The sequence below is a fragment of the Apostichopus japonicus genome, chromosome 2, assembly GCF_037975245.1.
Source record: "Apostichopus japonicus isolate 1M-3 chromosome 2, ASM3797524v1, whole genome shotgun sequence".
NCBI lineage: Eukaryota > Metazoa > Echinodermata > Holothuroidea > Aspidochirotida > Stichopodidae > Apostichopus > Apostichopus japonicus.
The window spans coordinates 12299671-12325804 of record NC_092562.1 but is presented as its reverse complement, the minus strand read 5'-3'; the positions used below and the strand labels follow the sequence as shown (position 1 = coordinate 12325804).

The window sequence follows — 26134 nt, the reverse complement described above, 5'->3', positions numbered from 1 at the left end:
AGTCCTAGCTGATATTCTTTGGGAATTGTTTTGGAGAACATTGCCAACGTATCAATGATTCTTTGACATGTTTAACATTGTTCATCACATTCTTTCAGGATATGAAGTTTAAATTCTTTATTGCTCAGAAATATCACTTTTTAGTGTGTAATACCTTTAGCATATGTATATGCCTAGCATAAGTTAGAAGCATAAGTTAGAAGTGTTTTGTACTACTTCATTTGTAGAGACTAAAACATAGCATTATATGTGGCGAATGAATAATGAGTTTGTGGTGAATAGAATTTTAGTCATGCTTGCCACATGGTGGTTAGTTTACCATAGTCACTCATAGTTTCTTAGAAGTGACAGGCTTTTCAGTGGGCCTTTCTAATATTCCTTACTTATATGCTGCATTTTTTATTTTAATTGAAAACTAGGTACATGGTTCCCACCAGGTGGCTAGACACACCATAAAGCATGTGAACCAGGCACTTCTTTTCACAAAGAGTGGCTCCTTGACCTCAAAATCTTAATTCCCCCTTGACATGGGTAAAAGTTCAAATTTCATTCATTCATTCATTCAAAAAATGTTGAATGGGTGTGCAACTCACAAATTCAGTGTCATTAAAATATGTTATAATGAAGACTGACTTCAAAGGTCAAATGCTTGTTTGTTCACTGCTATGGGTGTAAAAGAAGGGTGAGCAAATGTTAAAAAGACTAATGTGTAGCCCAGTATTTCTATTAAGAACTTAAATTTGATTTCCAGGGAAGCAACATCCCAAAGTTTGCCTTTGCTCATTAAAGATATGCATCCATGTAGGCAACCATAACAACCTGTGTTGTAAAGTTTTCTATACAAGGACAAACATGGTCCAACTATCAATACACATACCTACCTGTAGGCTGACACATTTGCAGCTGTGTGTGGAAAGGTATAATGAAAAAAAAAAAATTAAATGATGAAAACTATAACTAAGACACAGCAACTGAATGACTGTCATACTGAGATCATGGAAGCAAGAATTATTGCTGTTAAGTTCTGGATGTAGGTGAATATACACATAATGTATATTAGGACTCACCTGCCAAACCTCTATGCAAATTATACAGGAAACATGCATGTATGTGTGATGTGAGTGTAAAATCCATGAAAAACAAGCAACAAGAGAGAAACTAATTAAGTGAAATATCTTGAAGAAAATTCTATTTGAAAAATACTGTACTTTTAATCCAGTTATTACTTAATTTGAGTCCCAACAGTTATTTATTCTTCAACAGCCGAAGACCCAGCAGCCCATAAACTTTCTCATAGTTTTGAGAAACTCTTGTTCTTATTTAAAGTAAAACATTGCCCTATGTCATATTGGTCTCCAGTTTATATATCCACCTTTTCCCCATCCACTATAAAGCAAGAAGACCTAACCACAGCCAGTTGACTAGGATTCTATTTCATAACACAATATGTCAAAAGGGTCAGGCAACAATTTAATAGCTTAGTCTTTATTGCATACAAAGGAGATCTGTTGAAAAAGTTGCAAGGAATACTACAGCTGATTGACATATAGTCAGAAGTTCTCAAATACCTACTGTTGGAGAAATTAATTTTTCTTTGAATACACATTTTGTTTGGCAATGTAGGTCCCATAGCAGAGAGAAGAAAATAATTGTGACATCAGAATCAACAAGTCAGTATCAGAGATGTAAGCATCCTAGTAACTTACAAACATTAACTGAGTCCAAACTCAGCCCTAACATTTGTGATGAAAACAATAGTTAAAATATTACATGATATTCTCTAAACAATGCATCCATGGCTGCTCCCTATCATGAGCAACCTTTTTTTTCAATACATATGGAGATCAAAGAATGCTTGCTGGCAATTCATAAGGGACTGTTTATTAGCCAATCAAATCGGAAAAGCATTGGTAACTGACTCTTTCCTGCGTAATAGGAATGTTCTTTACCACTGTATGAATAATCACTTACCTTGCAGCTGTATACAAACAATCACTGTTAAGATTAACTGAAAGAAGTTTGGACTGAAAAGCATACATAGTATGTTAGTTAAATAACAATGACGTTTTCCGGTGTTTTTTCATGATTTGTGAGTTTGTTTTGCATTTTCAGATAGAAAGGTTTGCAAATTCACAGCGCATACTCCCTCACCTCATATAACCTATGCATTACCGTAATAACCTAGCTCTAGCATCTGGCAATTGTCTGTATGTGAGTGTGGCCATCCCCCTTCCGTAATTGCCAGCCTGTTGCGCAAGTATCGCTCCTTCATTGCTCTTAATAAAGCTTAAGATTTTAATCACTTCGTATACTATTATTGTTTCTTTTGTAATTTTATTTCATCTGTTCAACGTCTTGCGCATTTGAACTGCTTTTTGTCAATTAAACGTTTAATTTTTCGTGATTTTCGAACGTTTCTTGTGGTTGCCTCGTGAACGCTGTTCACGAAGCGTGGCTAGGCCCGCACTTTAGTGTAGCGTAGTCCTAGCGTTTGTTTACTTTCACGTACAGCAGTCGTGTACGTTATCACACTTTTACAGTCAAGTAACTGCCTTGTTTAGTTCTTTCGTACTGTTCTAGATACAAATTTCATTAGATTTTCCGTGCTGTTTCTAATGTTAGTTTCACAGCTTCGAGTTTCTTTGACTTCTCAAAAAAAAGGGAAAAAAAAGATTTTTCAAGATATTTTGGAGGATGGACAACTGCCGTTCCTGCAGGCAGTTCCGTCCTTTTAAGGCATGGGACAAACACGATCAGTGCACGAAATGCCGCCCGTACGAGAGCAAACAGACTTGCTCCATTTGCCAGGACTGGGCCAAGGAGCGCTGGGATTTGATCCGTACCTGGCTGGCAGATAAAGCCGCGGAGAAAAGAAAGAAGGTGGCTTCCTCAAAGCAGGGGAAGAAGAACCGCCGACGAAGGACCCCCAGGCTGCCATTCGAAATGGCATAAGTCCTCAACATGGGGATCAGAGGGCGCCATACGAGATGGCTTAAGCCCACTCGCAGGTATCCATGCGAGATGGAACTAATTCCCATGCGGCGTCGGCACCGCCATGGCTGCGGCCCCAAGAGGGGCCATCCACATCATGTCATGTCATCGGGTCATGTGGAGTCCAGAAGCCCCCGCAGGCAGGCGGTGGCGGACTTATTTACATCTACACCGGGGTCATGGGACCACAACCGGAGGGATTTCTCGGGGTTCTCCCCGGAAGGTACGGACTGGCGCCGCAGCCAGAGTAGAAGCCGTACCCACAGCCGTAGTCGCGATAGAAGCCGAGAAAGACACCGGCGGCCTCGACACAGGCCGAGGTCTGGCTCGCCGCCCTCGTACTTGAGTGGACATTCTTCGGGGCGTCACAAAGCCAAGAAACGCAGGAGGAGACAGTCCCCAGACTCGGGACAGGCTCTCCTTTCTCAGATCAATGACCTTCTGGGGCAGCTGTTACAAAAGCCGGGTCAACCGGACCTGGAACAGCAGACTGCAACGTCTATCCCACAACAACTGGTGCCATTGCTGACGCCGATAACGGACAATCACACCCCTGAGGCGGCCTAGGTGGATCCCTGGGACGAGGCCTCCTCGAGAACCGACGACGCACTGTCGATCACGGCTAGTGCCCGCTTCCTCAGGGGAGATTCTGAGGCGGACGGAGAGGAACCCCTACAGGGCACAGAAATATCAGCGGAAGCCTTTGAGAAAGCAATGGCAGTCCTCTACAGGGTCCTCGGCTTCGAAGAAAAGGTGGATGCACGTGCCCAGGAGGGGCCGGCATCCAAGCTCACATTGAACGCTGCCGCCCAAAAACCGCGAGCCTCCATCCCGGTGGATGTTGAATGTAGGGAATGGTTCGAGGCAGTGGCACAGGCGAAACGCTGGATAGCTTTCCTGCGAACGACCCAACGCACTTTTCATGTAGGCGATGAAGACTGGGAGAGTCTTTTCGCACTGCCCCACATCCCGCCTCAGGTGAAGGAGAGACTTCGGTCGGCGGGTGCTTTGGACGGCAAGGGCAAATTCAGGGGGAAGGATGCACAGACCTTAGAATCCTCCCTGTTTGACGTAGATAGGGCCTCTCGTGGGGGGATGAAGTAATCGACGGCCTTGTTGCTTTTCGCTGAGCTGCTGAACAGGACGTTCCAGCAATCTCAGGCATCGGGTATCTCCCTGAATTGGTCGTCCCGATCCATGGTGGACGGGTTCCGCAACTTACCAATCCTGGGAAGTGACAACTTCGGTGGCAAGTGCGACGAGAAACTCCAGGAAGAGGCAGAGAGAATGAAGTCTTTGAGGGAGGCAGACGAGCATATGTCCGCTCGACCTCGTCCTAGCGCCTTATGACTCACGGCAAAGTAGCCACTTCAAACAACCGTGATCCGGCTCACCTCATATAACATCCCGGCTCGCCTCCCCACAATGGGGGGACCTCGCAGATGGAACCAAACAACCACGCTGGATACCCTCCTCGGATACCAGGGGAGCTGGCCTCACAGATATGACCATGTGATGGCCTTTTCCTCCCAGGAATGTTCGAGGGATGCCGCAGGGTCCCGCCTACACCCGCCGACGACCCACTGAAGACCCACTCAGGACCCTCCTGTCACCCACCACAGCCCGCCGGGGTCTCTTCAGGTGATAACCACTTTTTGGATGTATCCTCGGGTGTTTCCGCCCCTTGGTCGGTCCTCTCCCTCTTATCCGTCTGGTGCCGCACCAGTGCGGCCTGGAAATTACGGAAGGGATATGGCCACACTCACATACTTACAATTGCCAGATGCTAGAGCGAGGTTAATACGGTAATGCATAGGTTATATAAGGTGAGTACGTTGCTCGTTAATTCACAAACCAGGTAAGGTTTGGGGATTGCGGTTCGCTAGCAGTTTCATGACTTTATCTCCCTGACCAAAGTGTTGTGTCCGAGATGCGGAATTGTTGTAACTCTAAATTTTTACTTTTATTTAGCTACAGTGTATACAGGTCTACATATCGTGTTAATAGAAATGTGTGTTTTTCCTTACTGTAAGCAAATTAACCTATGCAGTCAGGTTGGCGTGTGCCTGTACGCATTTGTGACACTTGCTTGCAGTGGCAGGGCTAGGGGTATTGGTCAGGAGGGGCGAGAATGGTCTGTAGGGGCGCTTTCGACACTATCTAAGCGGAGCGCCACCACGGTTGGCACATAGCGCACAGGAATTTTTTGGAGTAAAGATACTTCTAGATTGCAGGAAATGGCCCTTTCTGGGCCTGGCTTATTTGCAGATAAACGAATAATAAATAGGTGTCATCGCCAAATTACACTAACAAAATGTGACAAATGTCAATAGGTTGATGAGAGCGCAATAAAAAAGTCAATAATCGCGAATAAGTAAAAAGTGGTAAAGAGCTAAAATGGGTGCCAGCAGTCCATTTGAGTCCGTCAGGGGGGCGTCTGCCCCCCTGACTGTATGGATGCTCCGCCACTGTTAATAGCCTCAATTGATATTTGATGCAATTTCATGTTTGTCTAAGATGGGAAGTGGTCTAAGCTTGCTGACCATGAGTTATTTCCTAGAACTACTGTCAAGGCAGAATTTTCTTGTCAGTGTAACCTGATTCCATTGTGTTGTTGAGCTACCAGTGATTTACAACATTGACCAACTGTTTGCATAGTTTAGTCAATTAAACTGCATGTACATACAACACTGACTCATGACAGTCCTCCACTGAATTGGTGTCCTTTCACAGATGATGGGGTTGAGCCACTGCAGCATTGCTCCCATAGTTTCCACCTCAAATCGGTTTGGGACACATTCTTTTGATCCAAATTTGTGGGGCCCAATATGTTTGGGACCATTTGGGTCAACATTGTCTGCACATTACTATAACTATGCATGGATTGTAACTAAACTTGGTATACAGTTGCTGGTTAATAGCTGGTATATGTAGGCCATCTTGGCCTGAAATATTTCAGGCTTATTATTGGCCAGGTGGGCTCAAATTTTATTTCCACCTCGAATCCATTTTAGTACACATCCTTTGAGCCCACATTTGTGGGGCCCAATATTTTGGGACCATTTGGTCCAACATAATCGGGGTTCAAAGTTTGGGGGCAAATAAATGATTGAGCATTGACCATTTATGTGCAAAATATTATTGGATCTAATTTCTTTTGGAGAGACCAAAATTTTGAAATTGCAGTAAAGAATTTTTTTTTAGTGTAACTGGGTCCAGTCCTTCCATCGTCTTATCATATTTTGTCTTTGTATTGCCCTAAGCCTTGTCCTGTGATGAATTTTAGTTTCTGTGATAGAGTGAATAAAATGCTGGCCTGTCCTGCCAGAAAATTTGAATCTAACACTGACTTACGACAAGACGTGATGTTAGTGTGGCACATTGGTCAGAATTGATCAGATTTCACTCTACCCCTTGATACTGTACAATACACAGAAATATGAACTACCTATATGGCTGTGATTAAAGAAATCTCTCTCTCTCAAAAAAACCTGAACAACATATTATATATATGAAGAAAACGTAGTTAGGAAATTCTGGAACTTCTTGACTCTCCAAAAGAGTGCTAACCTGCAACTGCACCGAGAAATTCCCATCTAAATCACTATCATACTTTCATAAATTTTAACTTTCCTCGCTAGCGTCCATGCAGTCCCCGAATCGAAGTGCCGCTATGATGTCACAGTCGCTCATCGTTCTCCCTTATTCAAAATATATTATATTAAGTTGGCTGAGGTTCGAAAATCCACTTCTCATGAATCATAGGATGAAAACTACCCGAACTAAAACTGTGTCCATGTAAAAATAATAGAGTTTTTTCATATACCTAATAGACTGCCACTCAAAAATTCCTGTAATTCGACAACCTTAAATCAGATTTTATCCAAACTTGGAATAAAATTATCGGTTAATAGCTCTCGTACATGTGGACATAAATATGATATTGGGTGATGACATACAACACAAGCAAGGAGCCATAGTGCCGGTTGGACTCTTGTTTTATATTCATTTTCATATATTTTTGACTGAAGATCCATATCAATTTCTAGCAGGCTCTTTGATGCATGCAAGCTGCTTGCATTGAATTTATACAGTGCAACAATTTATGCTAATTGCACTACATCAAGCTTGTTTCCTCATAAATCCTTACAGTATTAATTCTTCCAAGCTAACCTGCAACAACCAGCTAAGATAAACTATGGCTTGTCATCTCAAATATGCTGCAAACAAGCTCTCACTACATTTTGATAAGTCACACTATATATTCTTTAATACACATCGTAGCATAAATGGGATCGTCAGATTAAGATGGGCGGTAGGTACACATCATGGTAGCGCCTGCCAGCTACGCAACTGGTGGTCCTCCAGTGGGAAGCTGGCGGAACGACAGAGAATTGGCCGGCTTTTTTCTGGCGGTCCACCGGCTACTCCATCCGCAGACTGCCAGAGAAACGCCAGCTTACCGATGGTGTCTCGCCAGTGAAACATTCAGTGTTCCACCAGTATCACTACAGGGTTCTGCCAGAAAGCCGCTGCCTATCAATTATCTAGAATCCAGTGTTCTGCCAGCTCTCTGCCGTCATACCGCCAGTCCAACATCCATGGTTCTGTGAGAGATTCGCCTGAGACCTGTTAGCCTAAATCTGGTATTCAGCCAGCACCCCGCTAGCCTAAACCTGGTTTTGGCCAGAGAACCCCTGGTGTCCCATGACAAATGACAAATATATGGCCTTCGCCAGCATACTTTTGATCTGTAGGCCCGATTTTGCCTTGAAATTTGGTCTTTTTATTATTTGCTCTTTGCAAAGCAAGGAACCTACAGTATGCATTCAACTTGGCATGTGTGTGGTGTGTGTGGGTATGTGAAGCTTGGGTTGTGTACATGATATCTCAATAAAGAAATGATGTATCAAGACCAAACTTTGTGGGTTCATAGCCCATAGTGAGAGGAAGATCCCTTTTTTTTGGGTGCCCGGTCTCCAAATGTCAGTTAGGGTAAAAAAATGCAAAATATTAAAAATGCAAAAGTGCAAAAGTCTGATGCAGTTAATATTGCTGGGAATGGGGTAAGGGATCATTTTTGGAACATAACTGTCATGTGATCCAAGGTCAACAAAGGTCAATCAGGGGTCAAAACTAGTATTTTTGCAATAACTTAAGAACAAAATGTCTGTCAAGGTTGGGAGTTAAGCTATTGTAATCCAGTAGTCGACCCGCATTTAGGTGACCTTTGACCTCAGATTAACCTCCGGTGACTGTATTAGTTTCTTTGGTTATTTGAATTTATGTGGCCATAATTGGATCTCGAAGGTACCTTCCGATCAAAATTGTCGACCTTTGTGTGCAATATAGTATATTAATAACAATAATAATAATAGCAATACAATAATATTGTGTGTGTACATCAGACCACGTAACAATTTTAGGAGAGTGATGCTCCCTTGTAAATATTCCTTACAAGCAATTGAAACCATGCACACATGTAAACTTACTCTCAATTATGTGTTTCATATTTAGCTTTGCAAAGGCTGTTTTCCCAGTCGTACCAGTCTAGTTAAGTTTAGTAGCAACTGCATATGACATACCTCACCCAGGATTCTTTTAATTCACTCCTTCAACATGGTGCCACCAAGAATTAAAAGTCTTTTTTAACTTGAAAAAACAAAAGTGAAAAAAAAAAACTCAATCAGAAACCATCACAATAATTCTTATATATATACAATAAATTATATTTCATCCCATGACTTGGCTTCCAGTGATGTTTTCTATCAATATTTGAAGAGGATCTTGCAATGTAGTGCTGCAATGTACCTTTTTGAGTCCATTTAAAACAAGGTTTATTGAACAGCCAACTTTTGTAGAATCCACCGCAAGTCAAAATAAGTTGTGGCCAAACTCTTGTAACCTAAATGCAGTCATGTCTGTAACTACCTTACAGAGTTTTAATTGACGGAATTTTGCCCCTCAGGAAATATTTTTATTTTGTACAGACCACTGACACAAGTATTATGATTAACAAGCATTACAGTTTGAAAACCTGTTTTCTGATTATTTTTCTGACATTTTTATCCTGACTTACCAAATATCTTCCAATCCTTGTTTGTTCAATAGAGTCATCCAGGTTAATCAAATCCTCCAAAGATCTCACAGAAATAGTTGTTCCTTCGGGTAGTGCAAAGTCTTCATCTTCCTCTGCTCTTGCTACAGTCATGTTTTCAGCAGCATATTGTTGACCCTCACTTGTTCCTTCAGGTCTTTAAGGTCACATTTAAGTTGACAGCTTCAATATGGTTTGGTTTGTTGCTGTAAGGAAAAGTCAATTCATCTTTAATATTAGTACATCAAACATTGAATAATATGAGTGGAATATATCTGCAATAGAACTTAAAACATTGTTGAATCTTTTGAAGGATCATAGAACATACACTATATATAAGAGAATGGTTCCATTGATGGTGCTTGCAGAAAGTCAGAAACATTAGGTACTATATTATTTCATCATTTTGGGACAAGGGATGTTCGTCACTACACCGCTACATGAACAGGGTCATCTTCATTAAAAACAGATAAAATGTGAAAAGTGCAAACAATCAGATCACACCCCCAATTAAGGGTATTAATGTAACTGATTGCAGCTGACGATTTTAGGAGTCAATTACTGCTTTAATTGTTAGTCATTTTTTAAGCAATATTCTGTTGGTCCGCTGTCGGCTTCAATGCACACATAGGTTATCTAGGCCGTAAATTCTATCAGCCCATAGCCGGACTGCCAGCATTTCCCACCACAAAGTGATGGCCGACTGCTAGCATGGGTAGCATTTTGTACAAAGAACACATGTGCACAAATAAAACACTTTCATTAATGAACATCTGAACGCTGTTGACGAATGTCGGTTTTCTGCTAGGTTTATCCAAGCTGCAAATGTCTATTGGTCTGTTGGCGGACCTCCACCGCCTAACGGCCAGCGCTTTAAGGACAGCAGACCACTATATAGTGTTATATACTGGGTACTATATTTTATACTGTAAAATGTTTAGGTGTGTATATTGATTCACAATTAAACTGGTGTGATCATATCCCAATGCTCCCTAAAATAATAGCCCCTAAACATTGTCATTTCTACGACATTTTCTACCACAAGGTGTTCTAAGACTGTTATATCAAACTTTGGATGTCCCTCAAATTTCATACTGTGCACAAAGCTTGTGCAGTACTAAAAATTCCAATTAGGACCTGTAGCATTTATTACAAAAACGAGCTTTTTGTCATATTGCCAATTTGGCTTCTCATGATCACACTAGTGTTGTATTTTTCTAGGATACAAGACATGCTGATTAAACATTCTCTGTTGTCCAGTTCTATAAACTTTGAAATGTTTAGCTTAAGATATCGAGCCATTAAGACTCGAAGAAGACACCAACACATATTAAACTGTCAGAGTCTGCTTTAACTACTTAAAAGAATGGCAACTAAACAATGCATTAAACATCATTAATATTATATCTCTCATAACACTGTTTGAACTCAAAATTGGTATTCATATTATGTATTTTATTAGCACCTTTATTATACAACATTCAATAAGGAAACAAATTATTAAAGTAATATAGTGTAATTGTGAACAAAAATGTTCATTAGTAAATGTAAACTTTTCTTTTGTTGCTTTTAGTTGGGAGTCTACTACATTGTTAAACCTCTTTAGGTTTAGTTGAAGACATATCTTTTCAAACCTGATTTAGATGCATTAATATTGTTATATATTATGTTTATTGTATTTCTACCTGTCAGTTGTGAAAGCCAATCAATTTGAAACTAGATGGTATTTACTGGGTGGTATTCCCTAACCTTGCTGGTACTTCTTGTGCAACTGTTAAACTGTTAATGTAATACAAATATATAAAATATGATCTTGTATGCCCCATATGTAAACAAGCATTTACTGGAGGTTGTCGTTATGTACATTGATCAAACCCTAGAGGACTACAAACTACTAGGTTTGGGGAAAAGATAGCATTTCGTAAAGCTTTCAAATTCCATTAATAAAGATATATATGTTACTTAATGTTTGACTGTATGTGGGGACTGTTGTGTATGATCAATTTTTGAAACAAGAATATTATTAATCTATGTCAGCTCACTCTTCTCATATTGTCTTTACAGTGGCCACCTCTCAAGTCTCTGCTATTGCATCTCGTGACTTTGTTAGCAAGAGCACTCCTGTTACCATATCCAATGGACAGGTTTGTGTACCTGTGGATATATCCATTGTATCTGATATGACCATCGAACCTACTGAAGTATTCCATGTGGATATAAGTCCAACTCAGTTACCATCATCAGTATACATTGTTTTGGGGCAAGGGACTGCTACTGTCACTATACTAGACGATGATGGTAAATATCATGTTTAAAATAAGATACATTGCCTTTTAAAGAACACATATGATCTAAATTTAAGTCAAGCTCTGCTAAAATAAAAATCTGTTGTCTATTTTCAAATATTTTGTAAAAATTTAGAGATTGAAGTGTTTTGATGAAAAGTTTCTTTAAATGTATACAATTTTTTTCTGCATGAATTTTTGAGCTTCCTAAGGATGAAGTAAGGTGTACTTTCTGTGGGTTGTGAGAATTAACCCCTTCAGTTCTATATGTCTGTGAATGACTACATCCAAATTTCAACCACACCTGACTAAGAATTGCAGTTTTAATTGTGTAGATGATGGATCAGGGATATCCATGCTATCTACATGCTTACTATTTAAGATAAATTTCAGACAAACATTGTGAATAAAATGTAATTTTAACTTTGATTATTTTAGTATGTACTATCCCAGCATTTAATAACCTATACATTGTAGTTACTGCCCAGAAACATATACACATAACAGAAATATAGACACACATACATGAGTGGTCTTCATGCAAAGTCAGACAAAGCAAAATAGAAGTTAAAATGATCCATTTTCATATTGACAGAGATCTCAATAATATATGTTTTATCTTTTAAATCAACAAATTTCAATCTGATTAAGATATTGTAACAGATGTATGTAGATGCAGGTGCATATGACAAGGTCAAACTTAATAATCAGACATTTGACTGAACTGTAAGTTAAGGTTCTTCTGCCTATGGTCAGAGGATGTTAAACCTCTCTCTCAATTCATAGGTTTGACTATAAAAGGGTTATTTTGAATGACCACTTATTGAATTGCATAGATATACTGTAACTTTATATCGTCACATTTAGTTTGATCTTTCCATATAATAGTTTGTACTAGAAAGTATGGCTGAATGTGGATTGATGACTATCTTATTGCTGACTTAATTACTGCTATCTTATTGCAGACAAACTTATACAAGATAAACGTTCAGTAAATCTTATGTAGAACAATATTGATTCCATTCTCCACAGACACTCAGCCTCCAGTGATAACCAACTGTCCTGGTGACAGTTCAGTCAGTATTGCACCTGGGACACCATCTGCAAGTGTTTCTTGGCAACCACCCACAGCATCTGATAATTCTGGAGATGTAACTCTTTTTTCATCTCATCAGCCTGGAGATACTTTCCCTCTAGGGCAAACTACAGTCACTATCACTGCCAGGGATGGTGCAAGAAATACAGAGCAGTGTCAGTTTGTTATCACTGTCATTATTGGTGAGTACTAAAGGACAACTAAACTTGTAGAGTAGGACATAGTAGTACTGAAGCGAACCGCGGATGGGGGGGGGGGAAATTACTGAATTTAGGGTCCTTCGCTTCGAACTCACAAGTTATAAATGAGGATGCAAGAGTGTTCTTGCGTTGAAACAACGGCTGACAATTTATTGCAAAACTCTACAAATTACAAAATGATAAATATACATATGAACAATAAATGGCTTAATAAACTCTTTACTATCTTATTAAAAGTATCCTATCTCGGGAAAACCTATACTCAAATACTACGAAAAATGCACAGAACCTATGCTCAATCTATGACACATTAATACAACAAAACAGTGGAATCGCTCTTGTACTATTACAATACTGTACAAAATGTATAATGAACAATGTAAAATGAACATACTTGGAAATACAATACGTTTGCCAACAGGCGAGGACTTCATAATGGTCAGGGCAACACATGCCAGCTGCAACCCATTATAGGCATTTTCACCTCCTAGACAGCAGGAATTTTCACCTCCTGAACTCACAAACTCTCAAGAGACTTGTCACTCTATAGCTGTCCAGAATGGCTAAGATTAAAGGACAATCTCTGAGACAAAACTTTTAAAACAACAGTAACAATAATGTTCAAAATACAAAATACGAATACGCTCTTTAGACCACGAGCAGTACAATACTAAAATACAGGTACAATAATCAATACACTTAACTGTCAAAAACTTTCTGTAAACTAAAAGTATAATAATACGCAATAATAGCACCCACGTGCTTCACGATAAACAATACACGCTAAAAACCTGTAGGACCAAGGTCCAAAAATACAACCTAACATGTACTTTGTACAGTAAAGTACAGCCTAGCCAAACACTTAAAAACTACAATTCAATTAAATAACAATAGGGTACGTACAGCATTTAAACAATATCCATGACTTAAACTCTTACGAGACTGAAGTCAACTTGCTCGCGGAAAGGAATAACTCTCTACGCTAGCGGACATCGAGAACGCGGACATCAAGACTCCATCTCTTGTCAGCCAGCTCGCTATAAAGTATCAGTGGATCCGCCATCTTGGAAAAACCAGTGGCTTCGAGCCAGAAGCCGATACCATCCAAAACCTGAGGCATCCTGCATCTAAAAAGGGGGACATCTCCTCACAGACTCCAGGTAATACAGATAAAGGTATCTCTGGACAATTAACGATCCAGAGTAATAAAAATTAACAAAATATGAAAGGGATAACGAGGTGAACCCCGGAGCTCTGCAGAGACGCTGGTGGCCATCACAACCGCGTATACAGAACTGGCAAATACACGTGCAAACAACTAACGCTACAAACTGACTATTACATAACACATGTAAATATTCAACGGGTGCACACAACAAAATATCACTTTACTACAGTACAAAACATGCACATAGAATGGGATGGATGGTTTACACTCTACAAGATTCATAAAAAAAGAGAAACCTGAACTGTAAATCTAGAAAGCATTAGATGGGAAGACATATTTCTGCATCCTGCAATTTTTCTTTACAGACTGAAGATAACTATTGATTCCTTAGTCTGTTAATTTAAAGTTGTGTATTGTCACTATGTTATCAATATGTGTTGTCTTCTATTTGTTCTATATAAATGGATCTAGGGCTTGTTCAGGTTGGCCAACCTTTATGTCCAGTATATACCTGGATTATGATTTTTGGCCTAAAGGCTTATGTCGATGTTATGGGTGGCTATACTAGAACCCCCAGCTGTATCACAAATGTACTTTATTTAAAGGAGAGTTCAAGTCTGATGTGTTATTGTTGAGTACCATTTATTAGAACATGTACACCATGCAGTGTTCTTCACGAAACTAACTTCTAACCTCTTCAGACGTAGAACAAAGGAACTTAAAACAATGTTGTATGTGCAGTTCTATGTACAGTGGTCAGCAGTATTGGACTCATGTTGCAATTTGACATCATTCAACCTTTAAAAGTCAAATGTGCATTATAGTATACGTTAGAGTTAGAATATAACCAGCAATTTCAACTTCCAAAATATATATATATATATATATATATATATATATATATATATATATATATATATATATATATATATATATATATATATATATATATATATATATATATATATATATATAGTTTTGCTGTAAAACAATTTTGTCATGGAAGTAGAGCTAGACTTGTTTGGGGTTAAAATAAATCATGAAAGCATGCATTATTAAAGGAGATCAAAGACTAGGCTCATGAATTTTTTGATTGGGGTATTTCACAGCCACTAGGTAAATATTGATGGTCATGCCATACTTGCATTGTTCATGTGAACACCAAACAGATTTGAATTTCAGTAGAGTAGGGGTTTAGGTAGGAAAAAATGTCAGTAAAAGAATCAATTGTTAGCCATTCACACATACACTTGATATTTTGTCTTGTATCATCAAAATTTAATGAGAAAATACATAAAAATTACACTTGCATGTGTATCACAGAATAACAGTAAAGGACATATTGAAAATGATGATATTGAATGTTGTCCATTCAAAGAATCTACAAGTTGACTTTTGTTTCACATTTATGTGACAATTTTGATCATTACATATCAATTCCTTAGGGCTCTTCCTTGTGCAGCGGCGGAAATTCACAACAGTTACTACCCACACCCCTCGTTGACTTACTGTTAGGCCATGTTTTTCTTCACTGATAACAGTTCTTTCCTCATTTCATTACACTTTGTCTAAAACATCTTTAGAAAGGTGGAATAAATCTCTTCATAACTCTGTTGTTTCCTAGTTTCTATTAAGCATGGCACGATCGGACTTTGGGGGTTAAAAAATGTAAAAATACGTAACTTTTGAAAACCAAAAGTCACACGTAAAACACACATGGCAACATGTAGCGTCGTGTGGCTTTTGAAACTCCCATTTTTGAAAGTTCAATTGTGTCACTATAACACTGGCCCTCCTCTTTGTCTAAATTGAATATGCATTACAAATGAGTGACAGATTCTGTACATATAAAAATTATTGTGATTGGTTCAAGTTTTCAATCGGACCTAGGGGTAACAAATGAGAGTCTTCGTTAGAAAATATCGACCTTCTAGCCCAACCTCGAGAGACGCTATTGTAGACGCCAGCGTGGTAGCGCCTAGTATAGGGGACTGTAACTACACACTGTTTAATCGTTTATGTGTAATTGTATTAAAATTTGTTATTGTACTGTTAAGAACTCAAAATTAGTTTAAAAACACATTTATTGGTAGTTTTTTTCACCCAAATTCCCATATACATTGAGAATGCAATAGTTTGCGTCACAGCAATATAAAAAAAAAAAAAACGCAACAGAATGGATCAGTCCAATCTTCCTGACCGCGTTGATCCACAGCGCTCACGTATGTAACCCTCTCAGAATTCAATTTCAATGATCTATAAACGAACAGATCGGAATTAAAACAAGAACTCCCAAGTTCTTTCTTCAGCAGTACTATATATAGGGCATGGAAAAGTTGCCACTCATGACTTTGGTAACCGGGCAGACTTCCCCTCTGTCCAAGCTTAGTACGCGACTGCTTTTAACTCTTCCAAAACGCTGTAAAGGTTTCAGTTCTTTCGAATTACGAAAGTCTAAAATGGTTTCAAAGGCAGTGCACTCCTACCCCAAATATAAGATCCATAAATATACACCATCAGTTTCAGTGGTGAATACAGATTTTTGTAAAAGGAGGTTTCTGGGTGACTTTTAAAGAGGAGACCATCAGGAGACTGTCTGTTTTGTTAACTCTTGCTTTGCGCATGGTGGTCTTGGGTCCAGGGGCCTGCACAGTTTCCCTGTAAATTATAGAAGCATTATATGGTTTAGTACAGATCTGAACACCATCCGTATATGTCCGACCGCTATATATTTCCCTTTGATACCATGATGATCATGTAGTTAATCTATACAACCATATCATTACCTAATGATCATATAATTGACCTCTTTATCCTATTTCATTCCCCCCCATTCTTTTCTTTTCCTCCTTTGCCATTTGTTTGCCTTCCCCCTTTTTCCTTCTTCCTTTTTCCTTTTTTTTAAGGGGGGGGGGGCTCTCCAAACTCCCCTCCCACCTGGATATGCACCCGATATATACAGAAATGAAAATCTATCTTCTTTTTTGTTACTAGTTAGGTACAGAGGTGAATCCTGGAGGTGATAAAGCATTTCCAGCGTCAAATCTTGTCAAAGTGCAAAACAATTATAAATTCCACCAAACAACTATGGCATGTTTCAGCTTAGGGGCAAGCTCAAAGCATTACAGTGTGACATCAGAAGGCTTGTTCAATATTCAAATGGTTCTTTCACAAAGACTTAGTTATTTGACAGCAATAAAATAATACAAAATAACTACTGTAACTATGTTCTTTCTAAACAGGTTTAAAAATTATAGTTATAACTATGATCCATCTATCCATCATCATATTTGTTACAGTTTGATGTAAAATGGACAAGAGATTTTTGCACAAACATGTATACCCAAAACTCTGTGAAGTTTGAACAGCTACCATATTGGAACTCCTTAGTGAAAATTGTTTGACAATTAATTTAAATATGCGATAAAATCTTACTCAATGTAATGTTATACGGTGACCGTTACAGCATGACAATTGAAATGTCGATGCATAGTCGATGTATAGGGGCACACTGTTATGTTTCAATGGTGCTTTGAAATTGCTTACAGTATATCTTTCTGATGGTCCCTAGCATCAATCAGTCTTTGATCTTAGATGTGGAAATGTGTTAAAAATACATTAATCATGAAATAAAAATTTCAAATTAGCATAGCATTACATCGTGACACACAGCAGGCAATTACAAAATTATGAATATTTTATCATGTGAATATAACATAAAAATGACTTGATTAAAAGATAACTTGACAATTTATGTTCCCTAAAAATAGATCACATAGCATATCCGGAAATGATGTATACAGTAGCTGAGTTGAATGAAGAAGTTGGAATGGTGCCACCAACTTTCAAAAAGGGTGTCAACTATAATTAATATGTGTTATATTTTCCCTGTCTCTATTGCTTCTCATTAGTCATTTAAGAAGGTGAGCTGATATCTCACATTTGAAAGCTAAATCACTTTATAAGCAACCTCATTTGAAGTGGTAGGTACAGTAGGGTTGGTGCCAGACAGGTAGGGGGGGGGGGATGTTTCAATCATGTCTGTGAATAGGACATTACAGTGCAAAAGTTTGGTGTGCATGGGCGGGATTACGGGGGGCAAGAGGGGGCATTTGCCCCCCCACTTTTCCCCAAATCTTAGTTCACTTTTTTGTCGTTTTGCAGACAAATGTGCACAACCCTAATCGAAATTATTCCCCCACAACAGCTCTATCAAATAGGCCTATTTGTTTCGAATCTAAGTCGAATTTTTGTTTAAGATCGTAACATGTAGCATGCAGAATAACTGGAGCTGGAGCTAGCACATGGTTCGCAGCACAGGTTACGAATCCTGGAGCTAACACACTAGCGATTCAATTCTGCATGTGATGAATCCGCGGCATGTGCTACAGTGCTAGCTTCAGGAATTGATTTTCAACGTTGCTGCTCTACTGAATGCGTTGAATAACTAAATCCAGAGAAACGATTTACGAAATTTAGTAGCCAAAAAGTACATTAAAGCGAGGGGGGGCACAAGGTGGATGGATCTCATTCTTGGTTCATAGGTTACCCATCATGAGTAGACGATCCCTGTTTTTTTTGTGCTAATATCATGAATATTAATGAGTGGGCAGGGCTTAGAGTGATTTTCAACAAATGTCAATATCTTCGCAAACGTAAGTTCAATTTTCATGGAACTTGGTTTGGTGGTACTAGAGGAAAGTCCTCGATATGAATATGGTGACAATTTGTCTAATCTCATTATTATTCATGAGGGGCGGAGCTAAGTGTTGTTTTTCGCAAAAAAACTTGAAATTATAGGTTTTCTCAGCAATCCCAAGGGGGATTGATGTCATACTTGGTACATAGGTTACCCATCATGAGTAGACGATCCCTATTTATTTTGGTGCCAATATCATGAACATTTATAAGTGGGCAGAGCTTAGAGTGAATTCCTCAAAATGTCAATATCACGGCAACTGTAAGTTCGATTTTCATCAAACTTGGTTTGGTGGTACGGGAGTAAAGTTCTCTATATGGCTTTGGTGACAGATTGTCCAATCTCATTATTATTAGTGAGGGGCGGGGCTAAGTGTTTTTTTCGCAAAAAAGCTTGAAATTAGGTTTTCTCAGCAATCCCAAGGGGGATTGATGTCATACTTGGTACATAGGTTACCCATCATGAGTAGACGATCCCTATTTTTTTTGTGCTAATATCATGAATATTAATGAGTGGGCAGGGCTTAGAGTGATTTTCAACAAATGTCAATATCTTCGCAAACGTAAGTTCAATTTTCATGGAACTTGGTTTGGTGGTACTAGAGGAAAGTCCTCGATATGAATATGGTGACAATTTGTCCAATCTCATTATTATTCATGAGGGGCGGAGCTAAGTGTTGTTTTTGCAAAAAAACTTGAAATTATAGGTTTTCTCAGCAATCCCAAGGGGGATTGATGTCATACTTGGTACATAGGTTACCCATCATGAGTAGACGATCCCTATTTATTTTGGTGCCAATATCATGAACATTTATAAGTGGGCAGAGTTTAGAGTGAATTCCTCAAAATGTCAATATCACGGCAACTGTAAGTTCGATTTTCATCAAACTTGGTTTGGTGGTACGGGAGTAAAGTTCTCTATATGGCTTTGGTGACAGATTGTCCAATCTCATTATTATTAGTGAGGGGCGGGGCTAAGTGTTTTTTTCGCAAAAAAGCTTGAAATTAGGTTTTCAGACCAGATGCCCGAACATGAGTGAGCCCAAGTGCGGAGTTGTTATTTCAGAGGCATGTCATTAGGGAAAAGTTAGTCGAAACAATCGCTCTTAGCTAGTGATCGTTGTTTGCGGACGTACAGGCTATTTAAGTAAACATGGTTTCTTATCAGTATCTTGAAGTAACTTAACAACGCTAATTGGACTTTAATTTAGAGACGGGAGAGGTAATCTTATAATCAACGGAATATTTGACTCATTTACTTGAGCAAGGGCGAGAAATCGAGATACCAGTTACACCGAGCTCACAAGGCGTCGTCACACTGGCAGCAGTAAACCGCCTCATAACACTTGTTACGGATCGCCATTCCAGCCTAATAACTTTTTTTTCCAATTAATACGAGAATAAACGCAATAATATAGATATCGTGCTACCAAAAACACGGAATGAGCAGTATCGATAGAGTTGATAGGTAAGTACATATTTATCCCATCAGTTGTTTAATCATCATGTTACTCGTTCTCAGTTGCTTAGTCAATAACTGCAGAGTAGAAATAAGATACCGAATTGATCATGCCTGGATAACACTACAGTCTGTACAGGAAGGGCATATGCCGTGGACCTATCAAGTATCAACCGATGTTTTCAATAGCAGTTGGTATATAGTTGCAGTACAATATTTGTATATACTATTTTTATTTGTAGCTTATTGGGCTAATGCTTGAATCCCAACACCCTCTAACTTAGATTAAAGTTCAGGCCAGAATTTCCTTTGTAAGAATTTTTTTTTTGTAAAGTCGGTCTGCGTATCAACCAGCATGTAGCAGTGCTAATTTTAAAGGTATGCAGTATTTCTGGGAAATATGCCAGAAATTTAAATATGGTCACCTTTGGTCATAATTCTTAAATTGTTTTTATTACCGCCTTTGAAGAAATTTACCCCACTGAGAATTCTTTCATCTTGGGTGTTCATTAAGAAAATGTCCGAGAACAATTTGGAGAATAACAACCTCCAGGAAAATACTTTTTGAAAATGTCTAGCAATTATAAAGTGCTATAATTTGGGGCCTATGCAGACTACTTTTAAACTGGGGATGATAACTTGATAATAGTCACCAAAAATATGGTGGGATAAGAAAATTGCCAGAATGGCTTCTGGTCACTATCAATCTTATATAATAACTCACCATTTTGTATTTAAGCACTCTTAATTTGTAAGAAAAAAGTAGCACCATCCTCTGGGAAAGGCACTGGAGGAGCCAGGAAGCAAACAGAATATCACCAGCATGTAGTTTATACAGTATGTCATGCAGGCACTTTGGGCTGATATGAGGCTAAGGACTACTTTGAATTGTAATAAAAAATCTTTCACTAGGAAAATAGAATTTGCATTTGATGCAAGGATGTAGACCCTGCAAGATTTTTTTACTGATTACTTTTACTGCATAGTCTTCAAAATGTGTTAGAAGACTATAATATAGCCATTACTATTTACAAGGCATGTTTAGTGAAAGGAACAGTTTAATGACAGTTCAAAAGTGTCACACTAAAGTTAAACAATGGGAAAGCAGTCTTGATATTGATAATGGAAAGATGATCTAGGTTTATGTTGAAGTTAAAGTATTTGACTTTAATCAAGCTGACAATCTGGCTGTTGTGCCTGCCTGTCCTTGCGGGCACCAGTCCGGTCTGCAGCATGTTTTAGCCATAATTTAATGACTGCTTCCACCTGTGACTGGGTTGCTGTTTTTGTCAAAGGGTTTCTTGAGATGGCCCCTAGGAACAATAGGAAAAAACGAAGAGCAATTATAAGTATAATCACATGAATAAACCAAGAGAAAATGTAATCTAATGACTGACCGCATGGCTTAATTGATATTATGTTGTTTATTTCAGGCAAGTCTCATCCCAAATGATTGGAGGGCATTGATGATACTTATCAACTTGGTCCAATTTTACTGCTCTGCTCAGCACTTTGCAAAGATGAGTACATTATCTTATATGAATTACAGTCACACATTGCAGTCTGACAAAACCATTAAATCTACACAAAGTTGCTTGATGGTTAAAATATGGGCCTTGGCCTTTTGGGAAAGATGTATACAGTGCATAATGTTTGTGTGTAGTTCAGTGTGAAGCTTTTCTACATGTAACATGATGCATCATTGAAGCATTGTTAGTTTGTCACAGTATATATATCATTTGAACAACTGGGACGATTTTGTAATTATAGGCATTTGTATACTTATTAAAAATCAAATCTTTCAGAAGAAGGGTAGAAAAGGCTTTCTTTTCGGCACTCTCCCTGCCTAACCAGTTGAATTTTGTGGCCAAGGCACTGCTCATTAGGAAGAATAAAATCCTTCTTACACTACTATCCAAATTGGTCCCACCTATCATAGACAGCTTCTGGACCTATATATAAAGGAGGTGATGGCGAAAAAAAATGAAATTTATTTAGGAACAAAGTTTATGTTATCCAGTTGTAATAAGTTATGAATTGTTTACTTGTTATTTACCACCACACTACTATTAGTATTACATTAGTTGTAATTAATTTATTTGCTAAAAATATGTATTTGGTAAACATTACTACAAGAAGTATAATTAAAAAGTAATATATTTCAAAATGTATGTAGTTAACAGAGATACAATTTTTTCAAAAAATAATGCAAATATATCTCAGATAGATGTATGACTTATGACATACCACGTATGACAGGAGTGGGGTCACTGGGTGCATAAGTATCTAAGAGTTTGGCAAGATTGTTTAAAACTGTAAGACTCCTACCACTCCCAGTTAAAAAAAATAATGCAATTTTTAAAGCAATATGCAATTATAAGGCTCATAGAGCAAATTTAAACTGTGCCATCTACACTTATAACTTGGGTTGATATATGAGACTTATAGACCACATAGCATCATATGTCTATTTAATATGGCTGTGAAAAGGTTTTCATTAACTTTATATTACAAATTGATGGAGCACAAAATTACAACAAGTTACATTTAGTATAAAACTCAATCATAGAACGCTTACACTACTGGTTTCTTTAAAACGTGCAATCAAAAACACACAAAAAACATTTCTTACCAGTTTTTTCCTTGATCCTGTGTCATGTTTAGGTTTTTCCTCCAAAGAAGTTATACCTTCAAGGGACTTTAGAGGAAATTCATTTAGCCAATCGTCTTCTTCACTCTCTGGTAGGACGTTTGCCTCAGTCAGTGTTTTTAGCAACTCCTTGTTGTGCTGAACCTCCGCCTTAATCTCCATCAGCATCAGAGATTACCCTTTTTTCAAAATCTAAGAAAAGTTGACAACAACAAAACACACTTAGTTACATTCCTATAAACTCCATGTGTCATAGTAAAACTGTGTTCCCTTAAAAAATTATACTGTACATTAGGTCTTTCATTTTTTGTTGTTGCATATTTAGCATCAATTTAATAATAAATAACAATTCACAAGAATATAAATAAATAATATTAAATAGTAACAAATATTACTTTGTCTTCATACCTTAGCATTTTTTTAATTAAAACAATTCAAACATGTGTCAATTGCTTTAATTTAATGAAGCTGAAAATTCTGTAAACCAATAGAGCTAATGTACAATGCTTATAAATAATTGAAAAGAGTTAAAAGAAAATTACCAGGGAAATGGAAAGAAGAGGCTGCACTATTGTCCAAAGTTTGGTTGGGGAAGCAAGGTGGGGTTGGAGAGCGTGGTGGGGCAGGAGATAGAGCAAGCGGAGTTACAGGTGTTGAAGTTGATGGAAATGATGGTGGTCTGGGTCGCTTTGGTGAGGCAGGAAACTCCTCATCACTCGAGCTTTCAACCATGTTGATTAGGTCTGCAATAAAAAAAATATATAAAAAAAAATTAAATTACCATAGTACAATAATGATAACCTAAAATCTATCTTACTTTGACCACTTTTACGCTAACAAATCACCCTCCCACCCCAGTTGAAAAGAGAAACTTGGTGATAATTATACTTTGGTGCTTCACTGCTTTGTATACATGTGTGACTCTATCAGTCTTTTTGCTGTGTTGGGACTTACTTTCGTTTTCTTTCTATGGTTACTTCCTCATCTCCTGTCTGTAGGTCTGACTCATCTTCAGCCTGCCTTAGTTTGGAAACTGCCTTGTCATATGAATCTGTATGGAATAATATAAAATATGCCCCATGTATTTGAATACCTTTACTTTGAATTTGTGAAGTTAACATGTTTATTTTATTCCTTGGTAAATTGAAAAATATCAGGAAACAGTTGCATAACCCAGCAAAAATGAGAAGGATAAACAAAGGGCATGAGACGGGGTGGGGGGTTCCTTATAGATTAGGTAACCACTGGACAGAGCACTTGTGAGTTCATAGCCCATCGTGGTGAAACAGTGCGTTCAATGGTGGTTACTGCATTAATTTATTTACTGTTCTCCAACATTTCATCTCAAACTTCTGGGCTGAGCTGTGTAGCACATTAGCAACAAGTATTAAAACCAGTACTTAGAAATGGGGGCAAATAGAGAGTATGAAGACACACCCTTCAATTATATTTAACATAATTTTTACTTACTTGTTGCATATAGTTTTCTTATTTTAAAAGCCTTCCAACTTGTCTCGGGCTCTGTGGTAGTCTTCAGAGCCTTTGCCAAACTTGCTGAAGATTTGAAGGGGGGCCACAAACAAGTACCCTCAGAAGCCATCCATTTCTCATTGATGATGGCTATCTCCTTAGAGTCCGTAAAATCCACAATGTGATACAATGGGTCCATGCTAAGATTGAGTAATATAATTTTTCTAATTTATGTTAAAGTGATGATCATATATGTAAGTAAATGAAGTGTTAAAATGTATAACATTAAACTTAAACTAACAGTAACTGGCCTCAAGTCTCCTTAATATAAACTTGCTCTTTAATGTCGGATAGGCATAGCAATGAACCAATTTCTATGTGGTAAAGGTACATATTTTTTGAAAATTTCCCTCGAATGTGATACCTGTAGATTTTCACTTATACTGTCAACTTGTAAAATTCCTATACACATTGATTCACAAGGATAGCTAAAATAATTTTCCTTGTGAGTGAATGATCCATAAACCACATACATCATTGGTAACAAAAAAGTTTTGCACTAGGCACACATCATTCCCTATTTGAACACAATTGTCCCCAGTACAAAGAGTTATATGGACATTCAAATCTTTGTGATAAAAGTAGGCATACTGTGACATAGCTAAATGTCCTTCTGGCACTGGCCCATTTGAATGTTCTTGTTTGAGGATAGTGCACTCATTGTTCTTCATGCTTTCTGAATTTCCCCCTTTCTCAACAGATGCCCAACTACTTGCCGCAGTAATGGCTTTTTCACCATTTTCTTCAATGTGCCCAAATAACTTTCAAATGGAAATGCAGAAACATTATCTAGTGGACCATATTTACGTGCATCATCAGCAAGATGAAGCAAACAATGTACATTGTACACTACCATTTCCTTGCCATACAATTTGGAGAAATGTGCAGCAAACAGTTTTAATAATTCTTCCAAATAATCAATCAATGATGATTGGTTACAAAGCCTTGGTGACAACAGAATTTGAACTGCAACGGAAAGCTGCATGAAGTTGTGGTAAAGGTTCACTGGTATTTGGCTAGAAAGGACTAATGGACCAGTGTAGACTAAGAATTGACGGAACTCCGTAGCCTTCCATCTATCAACTTCTCAGAGTCATCTAGGTTTTCTTGAAAACTCCCTTGTGAAATCATCTTCTCAGAAATTTCATTGATCACTCTGGTTGGCATTCTAGTTTTGAGCGGACCTTTCATCCACAAACCCAGCAGTTTACGAGTAACACCCAAACACACCAGATGCATATAATCTAATGGAAATTGGGAAACTAATCCTATAGAAGTAGATGAAAATGGAGATTGTTCAAGGTGGTGATCTTCGTCAAGCATTTGTTGGAAACTTTCGTCAGTTCTTAAACTATCTGCACTTTCTTTGTACACCATTTTTCCCATCCAAGTTCCAGTTTGTATGCACCGATCACAGCCTTTGTAGGAGGAATGCCATTTTACATGCTTTATTAAGGCACGAGCTGGGGCATCAAAAATAACAGCAGATATTGAAAATTGGTATTTTGCCCCACAATGCTCAATACCATGTTCTTCGAGACTTGTAACCTCGTCAATTAATGGTTTTAAGAATTCATTAACTGGAGATGGTTTCGACATTCCAGAAAATATTCCAATTGGAAATGGTGTACTGTCAAAATTTGATCAGTGATCCCCAAAATTGGCCAGAACTGCATATTTGAACTGCGAAACAGGGGTAGACCATCAATGTTAATTTTAATTGAGATAGATTCTTTACATGGCTGTGATAACTGCATTTTTTATTTAATGTAGTTAGCAATGCCAAAGCGATAGTACTTGCTATGTTTTGCTATGTCCCTGCTATGTTTTCAAAAGAAATGTCTTTAATGGGCTTTAGAAGTGATCTTGGATCCTTTGGCAAATCTATGTGGTATGGTTTTAAAATGTTTAACAAACTAGATACTGCTGTTTCCCCCAACTGATCAGAGAGGCTCATTTC

General features: G+C 38.1%; 2 protein-coding genes across 3 annotated transcripts in view; one reads left to right on the top strand and one right to left on the bottom strand.

Annotated features, from left to right (window-relative positions):
* LOC139978247 (uncharacterized) overlaps nt 1-26134 on the top strand; it is a 116198-nt gene that overhangs the window by 34928 nt on the left and 55136 nt on the right. Inside the window, exons 5-6 of the mRNA XM_071988254.1 lie at nt 11153-11386; nt 12406-12651. Coding sequence (XP_071844355.1) covers nt 11153-11386; nt 12406-12651 — 480 coding nt within the window. The remainder of the gene's footprint in view (nt 1-11152; nt 11387-12405; nt 12652-26134) is intronic.
* Nucleotides 22719-25016, bottom strand: LOC139978275 (uncharacterized). Of its 2 annotated transcripts, none has more exons than XR_011796934.1 (3): nt 24115-25016; nt 23187-23695; nt 22719-22836 (listed from the first exon to the last, which is right to left on the bottom strand). XR_011796934.1 is itself a non-coding variant. In XM_071988328.1 (3 exons), exons 1-3 carry the CDS (start codon nt 24311-24313, stop codon nt 23369-23371), a joined length of 315 nt encoding a protein of 104 aa, XP_071844429.1. In that variant the 5' UTR covers nt 24314-25013; the 3' UTR covers nt 23328-23368. The 2 variants fall into 2 exon arrangements, 1 of the variants encoding a protein (XP_071844429.1); XM_071988328.1 differs by lacking the exon at nt 22719-22836 and having other exon boundaries at nt 23328-23387; nt 23599-23695; nt 24115-25013.

Excerpts from the sequence above, each read along its gene's own strand:
- LOC139978275 (XM_071988328.1), bottom strand. The coding sequence starts at position 24,313 with ATGGACCCATTGTATCACATTGTGGATTTTACGGACTCTAAGGAGATA. Across the intron at positions 23,696-24,114 it reads AAGAAAACTATATGCAACAA|ATTCATATGACAAGGCAGTT; the intron begins GTAAGTAAAAAT and ends TATTCCATACAG.